The sequence below is a fragment of the Saccopteryx leptura genome, chromosome 10 (assembly GCF_036850995.1).
Source record: "Saccopteryx leptura isolate mSacLep1 chromosome 10, mSacLep1_pri_phased_curated, whole genome shotgun sequence".
In the NCBI taxonomy this organism is placed as follows: Eukaryota; Metazoa; Chordata; class Mammalia; order Chiroptera; family Emballonuridae; genus Saccopteryx; species Saccopteryx leptura.
Window position 1 is genome coordinate 46,192,967 of NC_089512.1, and position 23,574 is coordinate 46,216,540.

General features: G+C 50.6%; 1 protein-coding gene across 1 annotated transcript in view; it reads left to right on the top strand.

Annotated features, from left to right (window-relative positions):
- Positions 1-23,574, top strand: part of SLC6A6 (solute carrier family 6 member 6) — an 87,674-nt gene that overhangs the window by 35,604 nt on the left and 28,496 nt on the right. Inside the window, exons 2-5 of the mRNA XM_066351191.1 lie at positions 8,391-8,633; positions 11,010-11,144; positions 12,222-12,456; positions 22,967-23,099. Coding sequence (XP_066207288.1) covers positions 8,405-8,633; positions 11,010-11,144; positions 12,222-12,456; positions 22,967-23,099 — 732 coding nt within the window. The 5' untranslated portion in view covers positions 8,391-8,404. The remainder of the gene's footprint in view (positions 1-8,390; positions 8,634-11,009; positions 11,145-12,221; positions 12,457-22,966; positions 23,100-23,574) is intronic.

Below are 23,574 nucleotides of genomic sequence, written 5' to 3' on the forward strand. Positions count from 1 at the left end.
ACATCTGAGATGCAGAAGGGAAGTACCTGCCCTGCTTGACCCAACAGAACTGAATTAGAGCTAGGAATCTGACTCCTAGCCCACTTCCCTTTCTCGAGTCCATGGCCTGCACAGCTCATGCCTGAGGCACCTCTATTTTGGGCATGATGTGTACCCAACTCGCTTTCACCTGGAGTGGGGGGCACCTCTACCCTTCTCCAAGCCCAGCCCTGCCACAAGGGAGTCTCCCCCACCCCCGCAGTGTGCACATCCTCCTCTTCGTTTCATCTCTGCTGCTCGCCTGTGGTCTCTGGGCTTTGGGTGAAGGCCTGTCATCTCCAAGGAGATAAGAAAAATATTTGGTACAGTCCCCAGACCTTTTACCTTCAAATGTCTTTGTGAGGGGAAGAGAACAGGTGGCTGTACATCAGGCCCACGTCCTTCTCACTGGCATTGTCCCAGAGGCTAGTTCTTCGCAAAAATTTTCTTGGGGAGAAGTAAATGCTTCTGTAGTTTGAAGGCTGAACCTGAGCCAGGCAGGTGCTCGCAGCGGAAGTGGAGGGGGGTGGTCTCTGAAGGTAGGCCTGAACTTTAGTGGTGTGGGGGGTTGCAGTTAGATTAGAGGAGGGGAGGATCTTGCCACAGACACTGAACCCCAGGTTGATAACAAGCCCTGTCCCCAGGGATGTCATGCTGAAAACAATTCCGCAAACAATTCACTTTCACTAGGACCAGAATATTGTCGCTCATTGTTTCAGCTTTGTTCCGGGCAAAACAATGCCAGGCTTCCTGGATGACCTCACTAGGGTGAGCCATTAGGCCTCTGAGGCTGGGCTGGTCAGCATGTCCTTTGCTGTGGCCACCTTGGGTGACCTGGGGCAATGATATGACCAAAGAGGGCAAACTGTTTGTATTTGGCCCACGCAGTGTTTTAGAAATGGGAGTGTGTGTGCTCTTACATCTCAGGTTTCAGTTTGTCTTGAGAAATTGAAGGAGCTGGCCCCAGTGGGCCCCAATCCCAGGAGCTGGAGCTGAGAAGAGCTGCCTGTGGCTGGAACCTGGGCCCTTTTGCCACAGTCCCTACTCCTCCCTGTGGCCTCCCTACTGTACTCCTGTCCTTTGCCTGCCAGACCCCTGGAGGCCTTTGAGCTTTAAGGCCTTTGAGCTTGTCACACCTGAGTTGGCCTTTGTTAAGAATAAACAAGATAGAAGGATACAGACTGAATCTTTTAAAGATGTATCTTTATGAGAAAAAGAGAAAAAAAGCTTTCTTTGATTAACATCTACTTTTCAAAAACAGCCACTCTAGGTAGAGGGTGAAATGGTGCTCTTAACACAACTCACTTTTGAGGGGGAGGGTGCTTAACGGCTAAGCGTTTCCTAGGCCAGGATGGTGTGTGGCAGACATTACTGATTGACCTCAGGCCTCATTTTCACTGAGCCTGTCCCTAGCCTGGAATCTGTGGAGACAGTGCTCACAGGAGCCTCTTCCAATCCAGCAGAGAAGCCTGGGAGACTGTTTGCTAGAGGAAGCCTCCGGCACATAGCACCATCCGTTCTGACCCTAGTTCATGGGGTTTCCTCAGCCTGCCCAGCTCAGCTCATCCATGTGGCCCTGGACACTGACTGCTTCCCAGATCCCCAGGCCCTGCCCCATCTCTGTATGAGCCCTCACTTCCCTCTTGCCCCTGTCTACTTCCCTAACTTGTCAGCCCAGTCCAGTGGCTTGAAGTTGGCTTAAAGGCATCAGACCTAATTTCACTTTGTGACTTTTTTTTTTCTTTTCCAGTGAGAGGAGGGGAAATAAAGAGACAGACTCCTGCATGTGCCCCGATGAGAGGAGGGGAAATAAAGAGACAGACTCCTGCATGTGCCCCGCCAGGGACAGATCCATCTGGGCAACCCCCCATCTGGGGCCGATGTTATGCCCATCTGGGGCCATTCTTGCAACCTCAGCACCCGGGGCCCACGCGCTTGAACCAGTCAATCCAATCCAGCTGCGAGAGAAGGGGGAGAAGCAGATGGTCGCTTCTTCTGACCGGAAATCGAACCTGGGACTTCCACTTGCTGGGCCGATGCTCTACCACTGAGCCAAATAGCCAGGCCTCACTTTGTAACTTTTTTTTGTAAATATTTTATTTGTTGATTTCTACAGGGGGAGAGGAGGAGCGAAAAGTATCAACTCATAGTTGCTTCACTTTAGTTGTTCATTAGTTGCTTGTTGTATGTGCTTTGACTAGACCAGAGTCTCGAACCAGCAACCTCAGCGTTCCATGTCAACACTTTGCCCTTTGCTCCACCACAGGCCAGGCAGCACTTTGTGACTTTTAAATGATCCCAAACTGCTGAGTGGTTGAGGCCAAAACAGGAATTTAAAGGCCAGAACAGACCTGGGAGTTGTTTGAAGTTTCAGCAGCCTTTTGCTTGCTGAGTGACCCTGGGCAAGTGACTTCACCTCTCCGCACCTCATCATCTAAACAGAGATGGTAACACCACCATTGAGGGGCTAAGAAAATGCTGGCAAAGCCTTAGCACGGGCTGAATAAAGGTGTCTGCAGTCAGTGCCCAAAAATGCAGCCTACTTGCACTTTCTTTTTTTTAAACACTCAGGATACAATGCCTGCCACACAGTATAATAAATTCCCAATGTGGTCAGCTATTTTCCTCAGTAATAGCTAGTATTCATTAATCACTTAATATGTACCAGGCCATGTGCTGAAAATTTTATAGGCATCATTCTATTTAATCCTTGTGAGGTGAGTTATATTTTTATCCCCATTTTATTAACCATGGAGGAAACAGGCACAGAGAAGGTTGTCACTGACCGCAGGTCACACAGCATAGTCATGGCCTCAGTGAGCCTGGAACATGGACTCTGGAGTGGCTTCAGGACTGGAGAGGAGGGCAGACCAGCGCCCCAGCAGTGTGCTTCACTCTACAGCCAGCCCAGGAGGCAGGGCCCCAGGAGGCCTTGGGTTTCCCCACTCGTAAAATGGGAGTCATCCAGGTCTCCTCCTTACCCAGCCCTGGGATGCTGGAAGCCACTTGCTTAACCCCCATAGGTTCACGAGAAGCGGCAACTATCCAGTCGATTTTCGAGGCCGGCTCTGTGTAGGCCCTTTTGGAGTGGGGGGCAGTATTCCAAAGAGGAAACAGAAAAAGTACCTGTCCTCTTACTTAAAAACATGGTAGAAGCTCCTGGGTCGTTGTCAGTGACAAGGAGAGATTTAAGTTACTGTTTTCTGTAAGATAGCACTGTGGGAAGCTGTTCATTTGAGAAAGTTCAGGTTCTGCAGAGGAGGCCAAGACAGAGGGCCTGCCTGGCAACTGGGCAGCTTGTCCTAGAGAGGTAAGGGCTTGGTTTCTCCACATCCTGGGGCTGAGGTGGCAGATGTTGGGGGGAGACAGCCAGAGCAGCATCTGCAACTTAAGTCAAGGCCCAGCTGGCTGGGTTATGGGCACCTGGGGCCAGATGGGGTGGGAAGGCACCAGAGGAGGCAGGACTCCGGTCCATGGCCGTGCACTGCCACTCCCTCTGTACCTCCGTAGTCCTTTCCCCTTGGCCTCAGTGTCCCCATCTGCAAATAGTGCAGAGGCCTCCTCTTTCAGCTTTGCTCCAGTGCCTTAGGCCTTGGGTAGACCGAGGTAGGAATTCTGGCTCCAGTCCCCTTTCCTGCTTGAACCTATCTTAAACTAAAAGCTGTTCTACAATAAGGATCTTTGAAGAGTCAATAGAAAACTGTTTTCAGACAGCTCAGCGTAGAGTAAATACTGGTAGTTTTCAATTAGGGGGAGCAAACTAAATCCACGGTTTCCCTGCCTCCAGCTTACATCTGTCTGAGTACGAGCCAAAGCTGACCAGGTGATCTTAATGTCGGCCTAAGGGCATGGCTGCTTCTGGCCTTAGTCCCTGGAACAGAGACAAGTAGAGATTCAGCTGGGCCAGAAGGGAGCCTTCATCTTGGAGCCTCTGTTTTCAGAGCCAGTTCTAATCGCCTGTAGCTGTAATAATCAAAGAGGAAGCTCTTAAAATGGGGAATTATGTATCACCTTCGCTACAAAATAGCCCTGGGCCTGGCGCCAATGAAAACAGCCCTCGGCACAGGCCAGCACTGCAGCGCCTGCTGGGATGCCTGTGGGGGGAGCTCGGCCCTCAGCGCTGAGTCCCGGGGTGGGCTGTTCTCGGTGTTGGGTGAGAATTGGTGGGCCTCATCAAGTGTCATCTGAGATCAGGCTGGGCTGGCAGAGGGGCAGCAGAAGCAGAGCCAAAAATTCAGACATGTTATGGTCACTGTCACAATCCATTTCATGACCTTGGGAGTATCACTTGGCCTCTCTGGGCCTTGCTGATTTCACCCTGAGTAGGACTGACCCCAAGGTCAGGCCAGACTCAATAATAATTATGGCAGTAATAACAACAGTAATACTAGCAGCTGCTATTTAAGGAGTACGTGCCATCTGCCAGATACTGTTCTAAGCACTTTCTGTGCACCTCTCTCATTCAGAGCTCACAACACCTCTGTGAGGTGGTTATGATTATCCCTACTTTACAGATGTGGATGCTGAAGACTAGAGAGATTGAATAACTTGCCTGAGGTCATCCAGCCAAGAAATGGCTGTCAGCTTCTAGGCCAGGGTGCATGCTTCAATTCCTGCAGGGGGACGGCCATCACTAGAGGGCCTGGGGCAGCCATGCAGAGCCTGAGCCTGAGGGGGGATGAGCTAAAGCACTTTCTGTGGGGTTAGAGTTCTGAGGAGAAGGGGCCTGTGCTGGGGGCCTCAGTAGGCTGTGAGGAGGAGCTGGTGTGTTCTAGTAGTGGAGTGTCGGGCAGGAGGGCATTATGATCTGAGTGTCCTTTATACATTGCCTTTAGCTGCCGTGTTGAGAATAGATCAGGGGAGTAGGTGGGTAGACAGAGTATCGGCAGGCAGGCCTGTGAGGAGGCTGCCTCCCATGCCCTGCAAGGACTGCTGGGGCCCAGAGCACGGTGGTTGCCATGGTGATGGAGTAAAGTGGGTGGATGCCAAGAATGTATGAGACAGAATCCACCATCTTGCGGTTATGGGCTTCTGTAGGCGCAGGGCTGGTCAGACACCTTAGAGGGGCTTGTAATAAGCCCCCTGAGAGGGAGTTGGGGTGTCTGCACCTGGGTGTGACCTCATCCATGTGTGAGTAAGCATTGAGTGAGACCATGAAGGATGGCTTGGCCTGAGAGAGCCAGAGGTAGGGTTGCTGGCTATGTGTTCTTGAAGGGCAGGTGGGCCTGTGATTTGCAGCAGCCACAGGTGGGACAAGTGATGGTGAAGGACGAACTCATCTCTGGATACACCCTGGGAATGCGGATCGGGGAAGCCCCCATCACACCAGGCACAGGACAGACCTCAGCTCTGCCCCATTCAGACCCTCCCCCAATCTGTGCTCAGCCACAGGGGTCAGAAAGACAGAGTCCTTAATGTGGAGAGGGAGCTAGAGGCCTCATTTTGTAGGAAACCAGGGCAGAGGAGTCACAGGGAACTTGTTGCTACCCCTCCTCTCCCATGTTTTCAGAGGGTTCTCTGAGTGCCAGTGTGGCTAGTGGGTGTGGGGCCCAGAGGGCATAGCCAGGACTCTCAGGGTAGCCATGTGAAGCAGACCCCGCGCCTAGTGGGGAAGAGCTTTCGCCAGTCTCAGCTGCCTATGTGAGCAGAAGCTGGCCACCTCCCCCTCTGTCTGGCTGACCTTGCGGAGTGCCTTCCAGCTCTGAGATTCGAGGAGAGCCCAAAAGGGCGGAACCAACCTTGCTCGGAGGCTCAGGGGTCATTCCCTGAAAAACATCTTCACTAGAAGGGAGTTGAGTCCCACATCCTCCAATTATGCTCCCATCCAGCCAGCCCACAATGGATTGCTCAGATAACCATCGGGGGCTGCACAAATTAACACTGAAACAATGCTGGCTGCTCGGCTATTTTTACAGTAGCCATACGCCCGGCCGAACCCCTGCGTCGTCCCGAGGGAGCAGGGCAAGAAAGGCCATGCGGATGCCGCCACCAGTCTGCATTCTGGGAGACAGAGGAAGGGCTCAGTGAGCCGCCCGGCGGCTCCAGGAAGCCTTTTCTTGGTCTGCTCACCACCAGATAGCAAAACAATTGGGGTCCCCCACCCCGAGGGAGAGGAAGGGGGCGTGGGGGAAATAGGGGTTCTGTTGTGCTTTTGTGTCTCTGCTCCTCAGATCATGGCCCCTGTGGGCCTGGCTGCTGGGGCCAGGCCAACACGTCCCCTCTCCACACCCCAAGTCTTTGCTCTGCTTTGGACTGTCTTCTGGGCCAGGCATCTTGGGAAGCCAGGCCCTGAGGCCCGGTGACTCGCCGAGTGCTGTAGTTGTAAAGTGGCCGAGCCACGGTTCACACTTAGCACCAGCTTCTGGCACATCGCACTCTGGGAACCATCTGCCCAACAGCTCTTGCTGACCGCCAACCCTGTCCCAGGCTCTGGGCAAAGAGCGGTGGACAAGATAGGTCCTTGTCCCCATGGAGGCACTACTCTAGTCAAGGAGGAGACTACAAGGAGAAAAGGACATGAGTCAAGTCATTTTCAGGTGGTGGACAAGACAGACTCAGATGCCCACTGAAGATGTCCTGTACTCTGAGTGGTGAGCTGGCCCGGGTGATGGGGCCACATCTGGTCCAGCTTATGGCTGCTGAAAGGCGTGTGAGCTACACGTGGTCTGAGCTTTTGGTTTTTGTTTTGTTTTTTTAAATTATTTTTATTTATTCACTTTTTAGAGAAGAGAGAGAGAGAGAGAGAGAGAGAGAGAGAGAAGGGGGGGAGGAGCAGGAAGCATTAACTTCCATATGTGCCTTGACCAGGCAAGCCTAGGGTTTTGAACTGGCGACCTCAGCATTCCAGGTCGATGCTTTATCCACTGCGCCACCACAGGTCAGGCATATAAAGTTCCCCATTGTGGGGCTATTAGGTTTAGTAAGCAAATGACCTAGGCTATGTGAGACCTCTTTGGTTTTTTAAAATCATGATGATTTTACATCTAAGTCTTAGTAAATGGATCACAAGGACACTAGTAAATGGATCACTAACGGGGTTAGTCACTCAACATTGGTTAATATTCTTTTTGAGCTTTTGGTTTTTTAAGAAAACCTAGACATCTTGACTTTGCTCTGAAATGTGGTATTTTCAGTGTTGACCACCGATTTTGATCACGAAGACAGGTTGTGTTCCAGGGTGCCTGGCTCTGAGGCAGTCACCTTTGCCATCATCCTTTTCATTCCGCAGATGGAGAAACAGGTGCATGGAGGGTTGGGTAGGCCCACTAGCCCTGGTTCCCCAGCTCATCTGTCTTCTGTAGCCCTCTGCCATGTAGAGGTAAACCCTTGAAGACACCTAGTCTCTCTGGGCTGGGGCTCATGATGCCCTTGTTTTCAAGGCTGAGCTGACAGGGAGAGGGAGGACTCGGGAACCTGAGGAGGTGCAGAAAGAAGGGGCTCCACCATGGTGGGTGGCAGATGTTCTCTCTAGTGTGGGGTCTAAGAAGAGGTGGGCTGAGAGTGACCATAGGCAGCTCCTGGAGGCTTAGGGATTTGACCTTCTATGGGGCCTTCCATTGCCAAACTCAACAGGGTGTCAGAACAGGGTGCCTGGATAATGCAAGAGTTGGAGCAAGCCAGAAAAAGGATGGGGAGGGGTGGACAAAAGGAGATGAGCTGGCTTTCTTACCTAGTCCTCATTAGTGCAAATCCCTTAATTTTTATGCTGCAGAGATGAGACTGGTTAATGAATTGCAAGTGTGTTCATAAACATCCATTTTCCATATTTTGACGGAAACCCCATTTTTCAAATATTGTTTCCATTCCAGCCTGAAACCCCATTCTTCATTCATTTTATGTTTATCTATTCTTTAAACAGTTAGAAACGAGCACCTCCGTGTGTTACGCACTGTGCTGAGTCATGAGTGAAATGGGAGTTGTCATTTTCTATGCAAATCCAAAATTTAGAAATAGTATCTATTCGTTTCTAGAAAATTCAGGCAGGTGTTATTTGGAATGTGCCTTAGAACTGCCAGGGGTGTGTCGTATTTGGTAGAGGTGATGCCAGGGCAGGGGGTGGCTTCATGCTTATCTGCCTACAGGTACAGGTGAGATGACATTCAAAGACGGCAAACGTGGGCTCCCATGCTTCTCTTTAGCGGTTGCCCTAGGAATGGAATCTGTCAGTTTTTGAACCATTGGGTCCCTGAGTACCTAGAGGGGGTCTGAATTGCTAAGGATGTTTTCAGATCAGTGGACAGACAAGGGGATGGCAGGTTCCCTGCCACAGACCCGGGCAGTCAGAGCTGGCATGTGGGTGAGAGGGAGAGGTTGTGTTGAAGACACACGGGCTGTTCCTTACTGCCCCTTGGGTTCTATTTTGTCCCCCATAGAAAGCGAGGAGGAGATGGCCACCAAGGAGAAGCTGCAGTGTCTGAAAGACTTTCACAAGGACATCCTGAAACCATCCCCAGGGAAGAGCCCGGGCACGCGGCCTGAGGACGAGGCGGAAGGGAAGCCCCCACAAAGGGAGAAGTGGTCCAGCAAGATCGACTTTTTGCTCTCTGTGGCTGGTGGCTTCGTTGGCTTGGGCAACGTCTGGCGTTTTCCGTACCTCTGCTACAAAAATGGTGGAGGTGAGTCTAGGCTGGGCAGAGAGAAGGGTGGGGCAGGGTGGCCTCTCGTGCCCTGCTTCCCTAGTCCCCTCGCTGACTCTCCTCGGCCAGCCTGCCGCTCCGTCGCCCTGCCCCACCCTACCTTACAGGGAGGAGAAGAGCATGCTTGGGAATCAGGTGGTGTTCTGTCGGGGTCTTACTGTGTTACCTTGAGAAGATTCTTTACCTTCTCTGATCCTTCCGTTTGCTATCTCTGAAGAGGGGTGATGAGGCCAGGCCCATGTCCCCCAAATCTCCCGACACACACGCTCCCTTCATCAGTTTCTTCTTGTCTACGTGCCTTTTGACTCCTCCTTACTTTACATCTTTCTTAACGTTTTCTTTGGTGTTTTTAATTTGCACCAAATGTAGTTCAAAAGCAGTTTCATTTCCTCCTGTAAATGGAAAACCAATACTTTTTACCATAATGGAAAAGTATGCAGGAAATAAAAATACAGTGAAGATATATATATTTTTTTATTAAAAAATATTTTCTAGTTTTATTGAGCTATAATTGATGTATAACCTTGTATCAGTTTCAGGTGTTGTACAGCATAATGATTTGATATATGTTTATATTGCCAAATGGCCACCACAGTAAATTTAGTTAGCATGCATCACTTCACAGTTACACATTATTATTATTATTTTTTTTTTTTTTAAAGCAAGACAGAGGCGGGTAGACAGACAGGGACAGACAGGAAGGGAGAGAGGGGAGAAGCATCAATTTTTTGTTGCTTTCTCATATGTGCCTTGACCCGGGGCTCCAGTAGAGCGAGTGACCCTTTGCTCAAGCCAGTGACTTTGGACTCAAGCCAGCGACCGTGGGGTCATGGCTGTGATCTCACGCTTGAACTGGTGACCCTGCGCTCAAGCTGATGAGCCCGTGCTCAAGCCGGTGACCTCAGGATTTGGAACTTGGGTCCTCAGCATCCCAGGCCTATGCTCTGTCCACTGTGCCACCACCTGGTCAGGCTACATATCTTTTTCTTGTCACAAGAACTTTTAAAGTTCCTCTCTTAGCAACTTTCAGGTGTAGTACAGTGTTATTAACTGTAGTCACCATGCTGTACATTCCATCCCCAGAACTTACTTATCTCTGAACTGGGAGTCTACCTTTTACCCCCTCCACTCAGTGAAGATATTTTTTAAATGTAAGGTTTCTGTTTGTCTGGTTTGTTTGTTTGTTGGTTGGTTGGTTGGTTCAACTTTTTTGGTTTTTTAATTTTATTTTTGTGTTTTTTAACCTGAAGGCTCTGAGCTAGAGTCCTCTCCTATAGGAGGTGTGCAATCCAAGCAGCACCTACTGGGGGTGTTCCTGCTGTGCAGTAGGAGGGCCTGGAGAGGACTGGGTAGAGAGAACTGTCTGTCATCGAGGGCTTATCTGTCAGCAGAGATGGGCATGCTGCATACAGTTCATGTTAGGAGAACTACCTTTCGGGACATTCTGCCTTAGAGCCTGGTTTCTCAACCCTTTGTAGGTCTCAGGCGCCTTTGGGACTCTGATGAGTGTTCTAGACGCTCCCCAGAGCAAAGCACATACACATAGACCCAAGCTGCCCACAGTTTCAAAGGGTTTATGGACCCGCTGAAGCCATTAGTGGACACCAGGTAGGAACCCTCGCCCTGGGGTTTTGCCCCTCACTCCTCCCCTGGCTCCCACCCCCGCTGAAGGTGCCCACCTCTTGCTTCTCATCACCGCTCCCTTCCAGCTAGTTCATCTCAGCTTCCTGCCCTGGGCAGGCCTGGGGCAGGTGGGAGGAGGAAGAGGCTTCAATGAAGAGGTCATATTTGAGGTGGGTCTTAAGGTCTGAAAAGTCCTTATTCAGGGGGACAGTGTGGGGAAGGCAGGCAGGCAGTTGGCACAGCCTGACCAGAGGCTCAGACGCTAAAAGCAGTGGTTTTCAACCTTTTTACACTCGGGGACCAGTGAAAATAGACGAATGATTTTGGGGACCGCTAAGGCAGAAATGACCCTGAACATAAGTGAATTCGACTAAGACCATTGGGTCTATAATCTCCATACAATGCCAGGGTGGTTAACCTTTTTTGCGGAGTGGCACGAAATTTCTGGCAGACCAGTGGTTGAAAAACACTGCTAAAAGCACTTCGTAGATTTGAAGAAGGTGAGAGGGCACACTGGAAAGGTGGTGCTCGCTGGACAGGTGGGCAGGGTCTGGAAAATTTTCAGCCACATCCAAGAGTTTGATTTTTACCCATCAGTGGCCTTTACCCGTCACGTTCTTCACTCATTCTCTCTGGTTCCATTGGCTGGGAGGACTTGGGACTGAGCACCTGCAGTCCTGGCCCCTGTGCCAGCCACAGCCTGACCCTTGCCCCACTCTGCTCTCTCCACAGGTGCATTTCTCATACCGTATTTTATTTTCCTGTTTGGGGGCGGCCTGCCTGTGTTTTTCCTGGAGGTAATCATAGGCCAGTACACCTCTGAAGGGGGCATCACCTGCTGGGAAAAGATCTGCCCCTTGTTCTCTGGTAAGTATGGGTCAAAGGTCACCAGGGGCCTGGTGTTCATCAGTTCAGCAAATTTTTATTGAGCACCTGCTGTTTGCCAGGTACATTGGAACCTCGTACAAGTCACTTGGCACTGTGCCTGACACAAGGTGGCAGCCAGTATATGATATAGGCAGTGCTGCTCACAGTGACTGCTTAATAGGTGCTAGCTATTTCCACCTCTCTGGGTTGTTGAAGGACAGAGAAGCTAACAGCTGCTTAGCAGTATAGTGTGGAAGATACACAGTCATATTCAGGAGCCTTACTGTCTAGATTCGAGTCCCTCTTCTTCCTCTTGCTAACTCTTGTGACTTTGGGAAAGTCAATCTCTTGGTGGCTCAGTTTCCTTATCTATAAAATGGAAATGGAATGCTTACTTCAAAGGATTACTATGAAGACAACATGACATAAGTCATGTAAAAGTGTCCACATAGTAAGCACCAAATTAATGGTAGCTTTGTTATTATAACATTTAATCCTATGTCTATTACCTAGTATGCATTCATAAGATAATACAGTTATGATTATAATTGGCAAGGATGGGAGGATGTATGTCTAGTTAGTCATCCACATAAATTTATCCGTCATCCATCAAACCTTTCTTCAGTAAACTAGTCAATTTAGTTAGATTACTCAGCCATTTGTCTCTCCCTCTTTCTAGCATCCATCCATATACTCATCTACTTATTCACCCATCTATTTCATCTACCCAAACTGCCAACCAGTCGCTAGCCATACATTCAGTTAACAAATCAAATGTCCATCAATCCAACATCTACCCATTTAGCTATCAGTTCACATGACCATCTAACTATTCATCCATCTAACCCTCCTATCATTGACCTGTCCCATTTCTATGCATTCTTCAATTCATCCAAGCCACCTACCCATCTATTTTTTTACCTATCCATTTATCCAGTCATTCATTCCATCCTACAGATATTTGCTGGTCACTGTTGAAGGTCCCTTAGGGGGCACCACACCTTCCATTTGAGTATGTGAACATGGTGAGTCGGGCCTTCCTCCTGATGCTTGTCTTGCTTTTGTCCACACTCACAGGCATTGGCTATGCTTCCATTGTGATCGTGTCCCTCCTGAATGTGTACTACATAATCATCCTGGCCTGGGCCACGTATTACCTGTTCCAGTCTTTCCAGTCAGACCTGCCGTGGGCGCACTGCAACCACACCTGGAACACACCCTTTTGCATGGAGGACACTATGCGCAAGAACAAGAGCCTGTGGATCACTCTCAACACCAGCAACTTCACCTCCCCTGTCACCGAGTTCTGGGAGTAAGGCTGGCCTCAACTAAGGAAGGAGGGAGGACATGGGTGGGGACAGAGGGGACAGCTCACTCCCTCATTCTCTCCTCAGTGATGTGGGAGTCACTATCTTGGGGTGGGATTGGGGAGGAGATAGGTACACATAATTCATAGAGATAAAATCCATGCCTTTGGCCTCAGACAGGCCTGGAATCAAGCCCTAGTTCTGCCATTTTATTGGCTGTTTGACCATCAGCAAGTTTCTGCCCCTTTCTGAGCCTCAGTTTCTTTAACTGTCAAATGAGGGCAATGTATTGTTTCAATACCCATGGGATCTCTGAGGATTTTTTTCCCCAAAGACAGGTATATATGTACTTATATTGTCTGAAAAGTGATATAGTTTTCTTAATGTATTTTAGAAGAAATAGAGTAGCACATCAAACCTGTTATTGCACAGAGAAAAGTGCATATATGAAGCTGAAGTAGTTACTCAAGTGAAAAGGTGAGTAGATAGAATAAAAATTATGTGTCAGTTAGCTTTTGCTATGTAACAACCACCTCCAACTTGATGATTTTAAACAACAACCATTCTGCTGATTGGTAGTTTGGTCTGAGCTTGACTGGCAGTTCTTCTGTCTTTCCTGGGCTCCCTACTGAGTAGATCAGCTATAGAGCAGGAGGGTGGCTCTTCTGGGGATGGTTAGTGGCTGGCTGCTAGGGTCCATATGATTTCATCACCCAGCAGGCTACCCTGAGCTTGTTCCAGTGGCAGCTTGACATTCTAAAGCAACGAATGGGATGGTCCAAGTGCAGGAGCACTTTATAAGCCTCGGCGTATATCATTTTTTTGTTTATGTCCCATTGGCAAAAGAAAGACACAATACTAACCCAGATTCAAGAGGTAGAGAAATAGGTTCTGTCTCTATGAGAGGAGTGTAGAATTATGGGCACTTTTACAGTTTACCACACTACTGTCAATAGGAGCATATACATAGGACAAACATCAGAAAGGCAGAATGTGGAGGGGCTGGAAGTTTGGGTACCTCTTATCTGATTTATGGGAAAGTTCTTTTAACACAATCCTTTGTGGCCAATGAAAAACATATCAATGCATCACTTTTGTTGCTGTTTGTGGGCAATTAAATGTGGGACTCAGCACTTGGGCGCCCCCCCCCCCCAATCTGGAAATAACTGAGGTAGCCTTGCATGAAGCCTGAAAGCGAGGAGCAGGGAATGCAGTTAGGAAGCAAGTGGACCCTAATCATCACAGGACGATACTGTTCCCTCTCTTGTGTATGTGGCTTTGCTGTTTTCAGGGTGTCTCCGACCTCTTAGAACCTGGCCCAGGAACAGTTCCCACAGGAGGGGAGTTGGTCCTAGGCATGCTTTGGGGCTGGAGCTGGGAGGTAATAGGTAAGGTCAGGCAGTCCTCACTCGGGTGGCGCCTGTCTCTATCATGACACGTGAGCCTTTCTTTATATGCCCCCAGATTCCTGGGGCTACTTGGAGTGGGGCTCTTTATGTGTACATATTTTCCACTCGCAGACAAAGAGCCTCTACAAGCACATTCATCACCCCTTCAGCTCCCCACCCTCTGGAGAGCTGAGGTTACAGACAAAGAAATGCTCCACTTCATTCTTCTCACTTGAATGGGGCCCGAGACCACAGCCCTGTCCGCTTTCTGCTGTTCCTGGCACAGCCTGATCACCCATGGCCTGCCCCACCCAGGACACTGGCACTTAACCAGCCACTTGGCGCCTGTGGGAGCCTCCTTGCCTAGGGCATGATTGCTGCCTGGGTTCAAACCCTAGCTCTGCCGCTTTGAGCCTGGCCAGGTGCCTTCACCTCTGGACCTTGGTGTCCTCACCTGCACCTGGGGAGGTTATACCACTGCCCGCCCAGGGACGCAGGGTCACACTGACTTGAGAAGATGCATGGCCAACCCCAATAAACCTGGGCCCTTGTTATTTCTGCAGTGTCCTCACAGTGGATAAAATACCCCTCAGGGGCATTTGGAACTGTAAGTGATATATGGCCTTCAGAAGGTTATGAGTGGCCCCTCTCAAATGCCCGTATTGTCCCTCCTGTTGTAGAGGAGTTCCTCTTTGCCTGTCTCCCTGCCGTCTAGGCCTGAGGGCTCTTGAGAAAGACGCTCACATGAGCGATGAGGTCCTCAGGGTGTCCAGTTTTCACCCATGCACTCTCGCCTGCTTGTCCCCCAGGCTAGGCCCTGCCAGGGGGTTTTAGGTCTCTGGCCTGGCAGAATCTCCAGTCAGAGTGCCCCACCTCCCCTTCTTGGCCCAGAAGACATTAAGACAGTGTTTATCTTTACAAATTTCCTGGTCCTGCGGCACCTCCCCACGCTTCACAAGATCCAGATAGACTCGCTCAGTCTGGTCAGTTCTGGCCCCTGTCTGGTGTTCCCTTCCTGTTGCAGCCTTCACACCCCCTCCTCCTGGGTGCTAGCAGAGCTCTGTGAGCCCACTTGAACATCCATAAATAAACTGCTCTCTTTCTAGAACACTGGAGGACTGGGGTCCCCAGAGGAGGAGCCTGGGAACAAGCTTAAGTGAGAGGAGCAGACCTGCTGCCTGTGTGAACAGAGGCTTAGCCCACCGAGCCGCTGGGCCCGGGGCTGCAGCTCAGTGCCGCCAAGTCAGGCCCTGGGCACGAAGAGCCTGGCTGCCTGCCTTCAAGAACCTCCTGTTCTCTTGGTCATGAAAGGGGGGAAAGAGAACTAGTGTGGAATGACTGACTCCCATGAGCACTGTAACAGGGACTTGTCCCTGCCCTTTCATTCCATTGCAGGGGCCCTATAAACAGGAATGTCTAGGAATCATCCCAAACTGCTTTCTACCTCAAATGCCACACCCAGTTTGTAGGTCCTCTTGGCTCTTCCTTTCAGGTATATTCAGAGTCTGACCACCTTCCCCACTTACACTGCAGCGGTCTTCTCTTCACCTTGGGACCCCCATCATCCCTCTCCCGGACCCCAACACTGGTGTCTCACTGCATTCCCTGCCTTGCCTTTGCATCTCTGCAATCAATTATGAATCCAAACGTATCATTTCTCAGCTCAGAATCCTCTCGTGGCTTTTCCCATAGGGTGTGATCTCTCCCAGCCAGAGGGCATTTTAGGTGTTTCCACGTAGTAAGTGCTCACTGACTGCTGATCTTATTAATTGCATATCTGCAGCCACTTGACTGTGTAGCCTAGAACAACAAGTCACTACCAACCTCTGGCCTCATTTCCCCGTCTGCAAATAGCCACCTGAGCTGGGCTTTGAGGGATGAGTGGAAGTTCAGTAGGCTGAAAAGGAGAGAAAAGACATTCTGGATCGAAGGAGCATCCCATGAATCCTGAAGGCATGTGACTGTTTTGGGAACAGCAAGTCATTGGTTTGGCCAGAGCATAGGACACATGGAGCCAGAGAGAAGGATTGAGGCCTCAAATGTTAGGCTAAGTTTGAGCTTTGTTCCCTAGAAGGGGGAACCATGGAATGTATGCAAGAAGGAGTGATGTGATTGAATCTGTGTTTATGGGCATTGCTTAATGAGCACACTGGTGGGAAGAAGGCTGGGACATGCATTAAGCACTGACTGTGTACAGGGCCTCAGAGGGCTTGGCCATCAGTGGGTCTGGGTGCCTATTGGGGTAAAACTTACATGGTTTCCCCTGAAAATAGCTACCAGCTGCACAGTGACTAGCTTCGGGGTTGTCAGTGAGAGAGGACTGCTGGGTTATTATGGGGGTGTCACTGGTACCCCTGTTGGGCTGCAGAGCAGTGAGAATCTCTCAACGGCTGTTTCCTATGCCGCTCGAAGTGAAGTCCAGTCACAGCCATTGTTTCCCTTCACTTCTCTTACTTGCACCAGATGCATGGGTCCCTAAACTCTCTTTCCTTTGGACAAATGATGCCTGATGGGTACTCAGGAGCTCCCTTGAAATCAAGATAACAAGATACCATGAGACCTGATGCTTCCTCCTGGCCCTGGACAGAGAAGGACCTTGTTGATTATCCCTGCCCCCCTCTAGTTTTAAGAGAAGATAGTAGGGAGCAGTGGGTGGTGCTCCCATCTCATAGAATGGGAGGCTGGCTCAGGCTCCTGCGTGTCCCAGCTGCACAACCTTGGGGCAGTCACCTCCGCTGTCCAAACCCTCAGAGGTAGCCTGGTCCCCAAACTTCAGCCTAGCTCAAGTGTTAAAAAAGCTGAGACGGCATGCAGGCATGGCTAATTAGATTGGAGGGCACTGAGGACCAAAGAGGTTAAGTAACTTGACAAAGGTTACTGTGCAGCTAGACACAGCAGAGTCCCCAGCTCTGACCTCAAACACTGGATACCACCTCCAGGGGTCTGTTTTCATTAGCTATAAGTCCAGGGTAAGTCTGCAGTCAGAAGTAACACTGCCGTGTGTGTGTGTGTGTGTGTGTGTGTGTGTGTGTGTGTGTGTGTGTGTGTTCCCACTCCGAGGGTCTGCATGGGGTCTTCTCTTGGCCTGGACCTTCCATGCCCACCCTGTCTACCATGCTAAAGCACCATGCTCAGTTGGAGCCAGTGTGATGCCCTTTACCAGATCCCTGTGAAAGAAAGCTACCTGGGCTCCTGAGACAGTCATTACTCACTGGCTTTATATTTTATCTCTGAGTCAATGTGTGATGGGGAAGCAGAGCTTCTTCTCCTGGTCATCTCTGTCCTGTTCATCCCTGCTCTGGGGTCACCTCTGTCCTGAGGGTCCTGCTTAACTCCTAGCCCTGGAAGACAGGTGGGGCCAGATCTGGCCAAATGCCCCCCATCAGGCTGGAGCCATGCCTTCCTCCCCAGTTCCTTCAGAGCCCTCTGGGAGCTCAGCACGTATCATTAGACTTTATTAGAATCAAAGAAATGAGTCATATTTGCAAACAAGCCCGGCTCAGCCAATCTTCCACTGCAGCTGTCAGAAGGGGGGGCGGGGGAGAAAGTCTTGTGTGGCCCCATGCTCAGGGCAGACGGGCTCTTTTATAATTGTTGCTTCCATCAGTCTCCAGGGAAGAGCCATCGCCAATAAATGGCTGGCCGGCAGTCAAAAGGAAACGATTTGGCCCACTCGGAGGACGTATTTACATCTCTGAGTCCCGGCTGGACGGCAGCAGGCTGGCCAACTCAAAACAGACGTCCAGGCAATTCTTTTTTGGATCCCACCCTAGAATGAATCATTACTATTCTTGGACAAGAATGCAGCTCACCTCTGTATCGCCTTCCTCTGTATGAGAGATGCAGGGTAGTATGGGGTGCTGGGGACCTTGTGAAGGGCAGTGTAGGACCCAGCATACTGGTGGCTGGTCCCCAGTGTGGCATCAAAAACACAACAGAAAAAAAATGGGCCCAGGGTTGTTTTTTATCTGGGTAATTTCAGATGAATTCCTGAACCTCTCTGAGCCTCAGTTTCCATATCAAACAAGTGGGTATAATCATTTACTTGACTAATGTCTATTGAGCAACTACTATGTGCCAGGTGCTGTTCTGGATCGAGCAGTGATCAAGACATACACAGGCCCCGGCTCCATGTCTTGGCACTACAGTTTACGGAACACTCCCATGCTACACGGGGGGAAAGCTCAACGGAGCTGGTCTGCTTTGTGGCTGATGTCATTTTAGGAGGACTGGAAGACGTTAAACAGATACCACAAATAAAATTGTAATAGAGAAGTAAAAAGTGACGGGAAATAAAGCTAGGGTACGGGAAGAAAGGTGACCAGGGATGCTTTTTACACAGGCTGCTCTGGAGAGACTGCCCTGGGGAAGTGGCAGGGTGGCAGGTCCTGTAATGAGTGGCCAAGGGACCAGCCAGTGCAAAGGTCTCGAGGCAGGAACATGCTCCACCTATTCTGGGAACATTCCAGAAGCCAGCGTGGCTAAAGGAGGAAGTGAAGGGCCGTGTGGGGATGAGGTTCGAGGTAGGACTACCCACTGTACATAGCTTGTCCTGGACATGTCCCATTTACACCTGTGGTCCCAGAGTCATTAGTAGGCACCCCCCCCCCCTTTAGGGTGTCTGGGTCTAAATGACAGTGTGTTTGGTCACATCTAGGAGGGTAGAAGGGGGAGGGCAAGTCGGGGGGCCTTACTGGCCAGGTAGGTAGGAGCCACAGGGGGAGGATGTGGAGCAGAGAAGGGGTGACCTGACCTAGGTCTGGGCAGATCAATGAGAACGAACTGGGGGCTGAGAGTGGAGGAGCCGTTGAAATAGCCCCGGGGAGCCATGGGGGGAGGTGGCAGTGTTGGGGAAATATGGCCAGATTTGGGGTAACCTGTACAGGCTCCTGGCATGGTTAGGAGGCCCCTGTGAGGGGCAGTGCACCGTGGCAGTCCCTCAGGCACATGGCACTACAGTTGACGGAACACTCCCATGCTACACGGGGGGAAAGCTCAACGGAGCTGGTCTGCTTTGTGGCTGATGCCATGCTGGTCCGCCAGGGAAGGGGCTTGGGAAGGGTCCTTTGAACTGCGTCCCTTCAAAAAGGGAATCAGATCGACCCACACACTTTGTGGCCTCCACAACTACCCTTGAGACGTCTTTGGAAAGGATGTCAGTCCCTTTGGCCCCGAGCCCATGTCAGGCTCTGTTATGACAACCTCTGATTGATGAGACATATTTATTCCATTCCTAGAACATCTGCATAGCCCATTACAAACATTTCCTAGAATTTAAAATAATTTGTATAAAGCAGGTATGTGCACATTAAAAACACTCAAATAATGAAAAATATATTTAATGCCAAGTGATTCCCCTCCCACCAGCAGTGACACAACCAGTGCCTTGTATGCCCTGCCAGAAATAGTCTGTGCGTGTTCAAGCACAATGTGCATTCATCCCTTTCTACACAATAGGGAGCATGCCGTGGGCGCTGTTCCTCACCTTGCTTTGTTCATGTATTTATCTCCAGGATGGAGCTCCTTATCAGTACCCAGGGAGTTTTCCCGCTGTCTCGTGGGCTGCCTAGCATTCCACTGTGTGTCTTTGTCCCTGCCCTGCCCCTATTGATGGCCATTTGGGTGGTTTCCAATTTTATGCTCTTACAGCACTGCCTTTGGCCACAGGTGCAACAATAACTATGGGGGGGGGGCATGTTGGAAATGAAATTGCTGGGTCAAAGAAAACATGCCTTACAATGTCACTGGAGGCGCCATGAGATCCTACGAGGAGATTGCCACCAGCAAGGGAAAAAGCAGGTTGTGACTCAGGTTCCTTGTTGAAGCCTGCCTAACTGATCAGTTGTTTAGAACAAGCCGATGTGGCAGCCTCCCATTCATAGTGGGCACCCCTGGTTGCCCCAGAACGGTGTTGGGAGAAGGCAGAAAGGTGTCAGTAAACTAACTGTGGGCTTGGTGCAGTCAGAATCCCCGCTCCGGAGTTTCAAACTTCTTGGCCACCCTGCTGCTAAAGAGAAAAGAAAAGGCTGTTTGATGACTGGGCACCTCAGCATTAGCTGAGCACCTACTGTGTGCCTGTGAGATTCTTGTCCTTGGGATGTTTAGAGTCTGGTAGGCAAGCCAGACTTGTCACCTGAGGGTGACATCCAGAGAAGGCAGCCAGCGATGCTACAGTTAGACATCTGTGGAGCAGAGGGAAGCATGAGGACAGTGTGCTTGGCGTTGGAGAGGGAGCAGCAGTATGGAGGTAGAAAGTGCTCTCCCTGACACTGCCCGTTCACCAGGAAGTCTTGGGCCACTGCCCAGCATGCCCTGGTCTTCATTGAGGGCACGAGCTCTGGAGGCTGCACGGGGAAGGCTTTTTTGTTCTAAAGCTGCTGCAGACGCTAGGTCCATGTGCTTGGCAGGGACCCAGCTGGGATGCAGCTGGCCGCCAGCCCTGCCTTATAGGGATGTCTGTCTACACCAGCCCCGCAATTCCAGGTGACCCCGGCCCTTAGCAGGACCTGGAGAGATTTCTTTTTAAAGTTTAGGTTCTGTTTTCTCTGTGAATCAGAGGGGCAGTTAGGTGGAGTTCAGCTTTCAAAGTCAGATGGCCTGGGTATAGGGTGGCAGCTCTGTCCCCTGCTCTTTGTGTTCATAGGCAGTTGGATCCTCCAAGCCTCATTTTCCCCATCTGTAAAAGGGGACATAGGACCTCTAGTCATTGGATCAGATGAGATGAATTGAAAAGGCCTTGTTAGTGTTACTGTGTGCACACACCATCCCATGTGCCAGTGGGAAGCCCACTGATGTTGGGGTGACCAGCAAGAAACAAAGGAAACTAAGCTGCTCCCTTTTTTTTTTTTTTCTTGAAGTTGGAAATGGGAGGCAGTCAGACAGACTCCCGCATGCGCCCAACCGGGATCCACCCACCACACCCACCAGGGGGCGATGCTCCTTCCATCTGGGGCGTTGCTTTGTTGTAACCAGAGCCACCCCAGCGCCTGAGGCAGAGGCCACAGAGCCATCCTCAGCGCCTGAGCCAACTTTGCTCCAATGGAGCCTTGGCTGCGGGAGGGGAAGAGAGAGACAGAGAGGAAGGAGAGGCGGGGAGGGGTGGAGAAGCAGATGGGCACTTCTCCTGTGTGCCCTGGCTGGGAATCGAACCCAGGACTCCCACACGCCAGGCCGACGCTCTACCACTGAGCCAACCGGCCAGGACTAAGCTGCCCTTTTTTAAGGTTTGCTAGTGGACATGCAAACTTTCCGTTCACCCAGTTACGTACTTTTATTCGCTCAAAACGTACTTACTGAGGCCTTGCTGTGTGCCACGTGCTATCCGAGATGCTGGGAGCACAGCAGAGAAAGGCCTTGCTTGAATGCCAGTGGAGTAGGGATTTTGAATTTATTCAGGGTCTTCGTGTTGAAGCTTCTCTGGGGAAAAAAAGAAGCAAAGAAAAAGTGTCCCCGATCCCAACCACAGGGAACGTCTCACGAATGGCTGAGAGCCGGGACGGCCCGGAAGGCGTTCCCATTGGCATCTTGGGCAGGAGCTGCTCACATTTTACAGATGAGGAAACCGAAGCACAGAGTCACACTCCCCTGCCTCCTGCTCGAGAGTGTGGCCCTCAGATAGGGAGCTGAGTTTGTTAGAAGCAACCCAGCTTCTCCCGAAGAGCGTGAGCACTGTCTCCCAGGGCTTGTGGCCTAGAGATTTGGTGGGCAGGTGACTAGTGGACTGGTGGACAGGGCCAATGTCCCTTTGTTTGGTGTGGCTGCTCCTGGTCAGTACTGCAGCTGTGAGAGCTCTGGGACAGTGGGGACGTTTCTGGGTATTAAGTTGCATGGTCTTCTCAGCCATCAGCACCCTGTGCTGCCCTGCCCTGGTTTCAGATGGCATCTGCCCGTTAGGGTTGTATCTGTGAGTAGCTGCTTGTGTGCGTCAGCAGGGTTCTTGGACTGCAAAGACTCAGGCTGTGCCACGTGCCCTGTGCTAATTGTCCTTCAAATGGTCTATCTCAGTGGTCCCCAACCTTTTTGGGCCACAGACCAGTTTAATGTCAGAAAATATTTTCATGGACCGGCCATTAGGGTGGGACGGATAAATGTATCACGTGACCGAGACAAGCGTCAAGAGTGAGTCTTAGACGGATGTAACAGAGGGAATCTGGTCATTTAAAAAAAATAAAACATTGTTCAGACTTAAATATAAATAAAACGGAAATAATGTAAGTTATTTATTCTTTCTCTGTGGACCGGTACCAAATGGCCCACAGACTGGTACCGGTCTGCGGCCCGGGGGTTGGGGACCACTGGTCTGACTCCTTTCGAGACCTTCACAATCCTGGAAGGGAAGGGGGGCGAACCAGCACTGCTTAGGTGCTAGGAGCTGCTCCAGGACTCTCAGCATCATGACAGTGACAGCTGCTAGGGTTCTCCAGGACTCTCAGCATCACGATAGTGGCAGCTGCGAGGGTTCTCCAGGACTCTCAGCATCATGACAGTGACAGCTGCTAGGGTTCTCGGTGGCTGGCTGCAGCCCCTGTCCCCGGAGTTAGTGCTTTATGTGGGTTTTCTGACAACAGTCCATGTAAGGAGGTGCATGGGAGTTCTATAGCCACAGCTAGAATACCTCATCCCCTTGAAGCTTACATTTTAGTGAGAAATCCAGGTAAGAAACGGGTGGAAAAATAAAAGAGGCATGGAATAGCATGTTGGGGGATGCTAGTTGTTCCCATTTTATAGATGAGACTGAGGTCTGGGAGGTTGTGTAACCACCAAAGTCAGTGATTATACAGTAGAGCTTGGTTTGAACCCAGTGCAGAAGGGTCTGCTGAGAATCACACAGGATCAATACCCATTTTACAGATGAGGAAACTGAGGCTTGGGGGTTTACTTAACTGCCCAAGGCCACGCTGGGTTAAAGCCAGGTTCACCTACGTTAGGAGTCTGAATTCATCCTCTGGTTGACTTCCCCACAACTCTATGACAAGGGTAATAACTGTTTCCTGACACCAGCGGGGATTCCAGGGCCTGGAGAGGACAGGTGACCTGTGCATATGCAGTACATGATCTAGGATTTGATCCCCAGCTTGTTGGAGTCCAGACCTTGGCCTGACTGACTTGTGGCTCTGTTTGCTTCAAGGCGCAACGTGCTGAGCTTGTCTTCTGGAATCGACAGCCCCGGTCCACTGAAGTGGGACCTTGCTCTCTGCCTTCTCTTCGTCTGGTTGGTCTGTTTCTTCTGCATCTGGAAGGGCGTCAAGTCCACGGGGAAAGTGAGTTGTGCTTCTATCCCTCCTTGGCCTCATGGAGATTGGCCCTCGCCAGAGGGGTACCACCTGAGCCCGCAGGCTATCCTGCACAAAACTGGCCCCAACCTAGGAGGGGGTGCAGGCTGATAAACCAGTCCTTGAAAAACAAACACAGCCCTGGTTTGCAGCATTTCCTCATTTTACAGTATAAAGACTCCCATCTTGTCTGATTTCAAGTTATCGATGGTTCAACAACCAGCTCACAAAATTCCTGACAATTGAATAGTCAGCTCTCTCTGGAGCCTGTGCAAGTGTCCCTACCCCACTGGATTTCCTATCAAGGTGTTGGCAGTAGAGCAGAGGTTAGTAGATAACCAATGTTGAGGTTGTCACCGATAAGTTAGCTGGTAATGAGATCTTTCTCAGTTCCATTGTTAATTGTCAGCTCTTAACGGGCAACATGGACCCTTCCTTGCTTTGCAAAGCTCCCTGACTAGCA